Below are 5799 nucleotides of genomic sequence, written 5' to 3'. Positions count from 1 at the left end.
TGAAAGAGTTAGACTTACCTAAGCGCATTTTTCAGACCGGGTTCAAACCATCAGGTCGGAAACGGATAACCTCAAACAACTTGCGATGGATTAAGGCAATAAAGAAAGCTCTATCAGATGAGCAACATGAGATGTTGGCAGATTCAAAATTCCGTTAAGTTATGATGATGGGGGACCAAAAGTTCTCGGTTATGTTTGTACACCAGCTTTTGTCACGGCAGTTGTTGGGGTAAAAATCTGTCTTAGCGATTGTTGGACCCAATTTCGGTCAAAACGTTAACGAGCCGCGATCAAAGTTATAGGCCTTAAGGAACCGAAGTCCATAGCAAGCAATCAAGCTCGAAAGCGAAGGAGTCGAGGTCCCAGAGATCGCGGAGTAGTCCCGGAGATCGCGGAGTAGTCCCGGAGATCACAGAGCTGTTACGGAGATCACAAAGTCGACTTAGTATAAAAAAAGGAGAGACATGAAGAATGACACGTTGAAAACCCTAGAGAGAGCTACACACTAATATCGACCTTGTTTCCTCCCCATCTTAGACTCTTTTCTTTACGGTTCTCGTTTGTATCATTCGATCTAGTTCAACTCATTGTATTCGATCTTATTCATCAATAAAATCCATTTTTACCTACTGGAAACTGTTTAACATCGCTGTGTTCTAAAGATATCGTTGCCTACATCATTTTTCTTCCCTAGATCAAACCCCGATCACTATCAAATACTTAGTGTAGATTTTAGGTTCTACATTTTGGCGCCGACTGTGGGGAAGATAAACGAAAAACATCTTTGCTAAGAAACCAATCTAAGTTTCCTAAGCGCGACTATTGAACCTACCCCAATCCGATCCGACTGCGCCGAATCAATCAATCTCGACCTCTTCAGATCGATGAAGCCGATCGCATCGAGAAAAGTTAATGCTCTCAACGAGCAATCATGCACTTCGCGAGAAGCGACCGACGATTCCACCAACATCGCCTGCGAAGATACGATACAAAAAGGAAAAATCGTGACTTTCTACGAGCACGAAACTATAAAGCTCGATAAGCCCCACGACGATGCCTTGGTGATCGCACTGGAAGTCGAAGGGATCGTCTTCTTGAAAATCCTCGTCGACACCGGAAGCGCTGTCGACATCATCTCGCAAAAAACGCTACGGTCCCTCAAGCAACCGATCCCAATTATCAAACAAGAAGCGACTCCCCTCGCTAGCTTCGAAGGAAAGTCGGTTCGTCCGCTCGGGATCATATTATTAACCACCAGAACTCATGATCTGGAACTGAAAACAGAATTCACCGTAGTCAGTCATCTTATGCCTTTCGACGCCATCGTAGGGCGCCCCTGGTTGCACCAGATGAGGGCGCTCGCCTCGGTTTATAACCAATGCGTGAAGTTTTTATCCTCAACCAGCGAGAAAACCATACTCGGAAGCCAAAAACAAGCCCGAGCCTGTTACATGTCCGAATTCCGAAAAATGCCGCAGAAGGAGGAGAATATCCCACTCGCACGCGACCTCTCAGTAAAAGACCCCGCCAAAGATCTATCGAGCGTCGTCGCCCTAGACGAGAGCTCCCCCAAAAAAGGCGTCAACATCGGGAACGATCTCCCTCCTGAAGTCAAGAACGACCTCGTATCTTTCCTCAAGCAAAATATTAAGACATTTGCATGGTCTGCGGGAGATATGCCCGGAATCGACATCAATATCACCTCACATGACCTAAACGTCGACCCTACGTTTAAGCCTGTCAAGCAGAAACGAAGGAAACTAGGACCCGAACGAGCCAAGGCAGCAAACGACGAAGTGGACAAGCACCTAAAAATCGGTTCTATTCGTGAAGTCCAATACCCTGACTGGCTCGAAAACCCAATCGTAGTAAAAAAGAAAAATGGAAAATGGAGAGTGTGTATCGATTTCACCGACCTCAACAAAGCATGACCAAAAGATAGTTTCCCATTACCGCATATCGACCGGCTGGTATAAGCCACGGCCGATCATGAATTGTTTTCGTTCATGGATGCATTTTTTGGTTACAATCAGATCCTCATGAATCCCGACGACCAGGAAAAAACTAGCTTCATCACCGAGCGGGGTACCTATTGCTACAAAGTAATGCCGTTCGGCTAAAGAACGCCAGAGCTACTTATCAAAGGCTAGTAAATAAAATGTTCTCCACACAACTTGGAAGAATGATGGAGGTTTACATAGACGACATGCTAGTAAAGTCATCAAAAGTCAATGACCATTTTTCTACAACTCCAAGAGTGTTTCAACATTCTTAATAATTTCAGGATGAAACTGAACCCTACAAAATGCACTTTCGGAGTGGCCTCCGGAGAGTTCCTCGGATACCTTGTAACCGAAAGGGGAATCGAGGCCAACCCGAAACAGATCGCCGCGCTCATCGATACCTTACCTCAAGTATCGATCCGAGAAGTACAGCGCCTCACCGGTAAAATAGCTGCGCTGAACCGCTTTATCTCTAGATCAAACGACAGATGCCTCCCTTTCTACAAGCTACTGAAAGGAAACAAGAAGTTCAAATGGAACACCGAATGGGACTCCGCCCTAAAAGAGCTTAAGACATATATCAGCGAACCGCCCGTTCTGTCAAAACCAATCATAGGAGAGACCCTCTTTTTGTATGTAGCAACCTCCGAACACGCAGTAAGCGGAGTGCTAATTCGCGAAGAAAGCGGAGAGCAAAAGCAATATACTATGTAAGTAGATCGTTGGTAGACGCCGAAACCAGGTACCCCGTGATGGTGATGGAGAAACTAGCGCTAGCAGCAGTAACCGCAGCCCGAAAATTAAGACCTTATTTTCAGTCGCGTTCAATCACGGTCATGACATCGCAACCCCTACGGACAGTACTCCACAATCCAAGCCAATCAGGAATATTGGCGAAGTGGGCAATCGAACTCAGCGAATATGATATCGAATATAAACCGCGAACGAGCTCAAAAGCACAAGTGTTAGCTGATTTCGTAATCTAACTCGTCCCGAAGGATGATATCACAAAATCGAATTCCCAAACATGGAAGTTACATGATATATGGTGTTTTTAATACCATTATATGTGTGCTTTGAGTTAATTCTCAGTCCTAATTCGTGCTTATTTGATATCATTCTAGGTTTGGAGCAGGTGAAAGAGCAAAGAAGAGAGTTCCATGAAGAAAGATGTCATTTTGGAATATCCGACGCAGAACAGTCAGTCAGACCAATCTGAAGGTTGTTCCCGAAGAGAACAAGTGTCTGACTGTTCCCGATCACTAAGGAAACTTCCAAGATTTCGGAAGTTTTCCCTAGATTCCATCTCTTCTCTCTTTACCACCGGCGCCTCCATATAAAAAGCCTATCCTATCATTTCTTTTTGACTACGCTGTTTTGGCAAGAAACCTAGAACTATTTTGGCGATTTAGCAACTTGAAAGGGAGAAGGCTTCATCTCTCATTTTCACGAGAAGATCATCCTGAACCCTTGTCTTTCTACTTTATTTTATATGCAGTATTATTGAGAAATCATGTCTGTATCACTTTGCTTTATGATTGAGTAGTCGGCTAAGCTTGCTTAGGGTTTTAGGGTGTCAATCGCATGAGCTAAACGCAAATAAGTGATTTTAATTGTTCTTCATTCATATTGTTCTTACTGCTTGCATTGAATTGATCACCTAATGTTCGATCTCAAGTTTAATCACCTAGCTAACCGCTTAGGAGATAAATTGACATGTATTGAATGAGCTTCATATCCCTAATCAGCGAGAGTAGATATTAGGGTATTAAGTGAACTAATCGGACCTGATCTCTAAGGCTTGCTACGCGTCTTGTTTCATGTGAGAGCTTAGGACTCAAGACCGATCAGCAAAGGGAACAAGTCCACGATAGTGGATTGTTCTAGCCGAGTGATCTGAGTTCTAGACTGCACCTCATTGCACTTGAATAGTTGTTTGGTTCCGCATTGACACCCGATGAACAACCCTACGCCGGCTTTCATCTAAATCGAATTTAAATCTCTAGGTATTCTAGTTACTTGCGTCGCCATTGATTTTAAAACCCCACTTGTTTCCCAGCTTAATATTGAACTCATAAGAGTAAAGAGTAAACTGGTCCTCTGGATTGAATCTCAAATATTGCAATTACCACTGTTAACTTGACAGTAGCAATGATTCATTTTTAGTGTATCAAGTTTTGGTGCCGTTGCGACGGGGACCAGGCTTTTACCTTTATTTTTTGGTTTAATATTTAGTCTGAGATATCTAACTTGCTTTTAATTCTTTGTTGGAACAGATGATCCAAGTGCATGACCAGTAGACATACTCGGAGCAACGCACAAGGACCACTACATCAACTAACCAACGACGAACTCGCAAGATTAGAAAGACAAAACCGTCAACAGCCGAGAACAACCAACACCAACATGGGTGATCACGGCAATCATGATTACCTCACTGCTGCACTGGCAATCATTCAACAACAAATGCAGACTCAACAACAACAGATGTTGCAGATGCAGCAGACCATCCAGAATCAGCAACAAGCTGCTCAAGAAGCAGCTGAGAACGCCGCGCGAGAAGAGCGTGGTGCTCCTATTGGAGAGCGGAACCTTCCGCGGAACTTCGCTACTAACCGCTCCCCCATTAACCCTCCTCCTTGCACTCGGCAAGACTATGAGATCAAACCTGCACTGATAAGCCTGGTACAGAAGAGCACGTTCAGCGGTCTCACTACTGAAATCCCGATGGACCACATCGAAGCCTTTGAGAGAATCTGCAATTTCTCTCGCTCTAACGGAGTGCCACCAGACTATGTCAAATGCACACTGTTCCCATTCTCTCTTGAAGGGAAAGCTTCTCGCTGGCTCCAATCTCTGCCAACCGACTCTCTTACCTCATGGGACCTGGTCCACTTCTACATGAAGTCTAAAACCGCGGCTTTACGGCACATGATCTCCAATTTCAAGCAGAAGTCTGATGAACCTTTTCATAAAGCTTGGGAGAGGTACAAGGAGTACCAGACAGAGTGCCCGCACCATGGGTTTGACGATGAATATATATTGGAGGTGTTCTATGATGGAGTGAGCTATGAGTTTCGAAACACCCTTGATTCTTCGAGTAATGGAGATTTCATGACTCAAACCACACCTGGTTCGTTCGAGCTGATTGAGAATATGGCTTCAAGTTCACTAAACAAGAACAAGGAGCATGACCGCTCGAAGAGTGTGAACAACATAGAAAATCTCGCTGCAAAGGTGGATCAACTGCTTAAATAGAAAATCTCGCTGCAAAGGTGGATCAACTGCTTAAGGGAAACCAAAGCCAAGTGTTCATAATGGAAGAAGCAGCTCCTGAGAAGAGTGTCGGTGACCTGGCGTTTGATGCTGAAATATCAGGAGGCGATCAGCAAGAGGTGAGCTACGTGAATGGGCAAGGATGGCAGCTCAAAAAACTACCACCCAAACCCTAACGTGAGGAACAACCCACAGCTTTTCTGGCCTAAGCAAGACAAACCAGCTGATCCTACACAGAGTAACCAAGGTCAGTATGCCGGGTATCAAAAGAACTACCAACCCCGAACCTATGTTCTAAGCCAACCGCATAACAATCCACCTCAGATGCAGAAACACCAGAACACTCAGCCAGCTACCTCCGCTCCTGTCGCTGTTCCACAAGATGAGACAAAAGCTATGTTGCAGCAGCTTCTCCAAGGACAACAACTCCAAGGGAAGGCTCTAAACCAGGTTACTACCGAGATCAATACCAGAATGAACCATATGTTCAGCGATTTGAGCACCAAGTACGACAATGTCG

At 44.7% G+C, this 5799-nt stretch overlaps 1 protein-coding gene and 1 non-coding gene across 2 annotated transcripts; one reads left to right on the top strand and one right to left on the bottom strand.

The window, feature by feature from the left end:
• The first annotated feature begins 884 nt into the window (after window positions 1-884).
• On the top strand, window positions 885-1931 carry LOC106368594. Its single transcript, XM_013808594.1, has one exon. The coding sequence runs from the start codon at window positions 885-887 to the stop codon at window positions 1929-1931; it is 1047 nt and encodes a 348-aa protein (XP_013664048.1).
• A 2990-nt stretch (window positions 1932-4921) lies between these two features.
• LOC125589433 lies at window positions 4922-5029 on the bottom strand. Its single transcript, XR_007325623.1, has one exon. It is a non-coding gene; the product is annotated as a small nucleolar RNA R71 (small nucleolar RNA).
• Window positions 5030-5799: the final 770 nt, after the last annotated feature.

Source organism: Brassica napus, chromosome C6, assembly GCF_020379485.1.
Source record: "Brassica napus cultivar Da-Ae chromosome C6, Da-Ae, whole genome shotgun sequence".
NCBI lineage: Eukaryota > Viridiplantae > Streptophyta > Magnoliopsida > Brassicales > Brassicaceae > Brassica > Brassica napus.
Note: the sequence above shows the minus strand (reverse complement) of the source record. Positions and strands in the feature narration are given on the sequence as shown.

What these genes read in the sequence shown, in the direction of transcription:
- LOC106368594 (XM_013808594.1), top strand. Translation starts at nt 885, where the DNA reads ATGAAGCCGATCGCATCGAGAAAAGTTAATGCTCTCAACGAGCAATCA.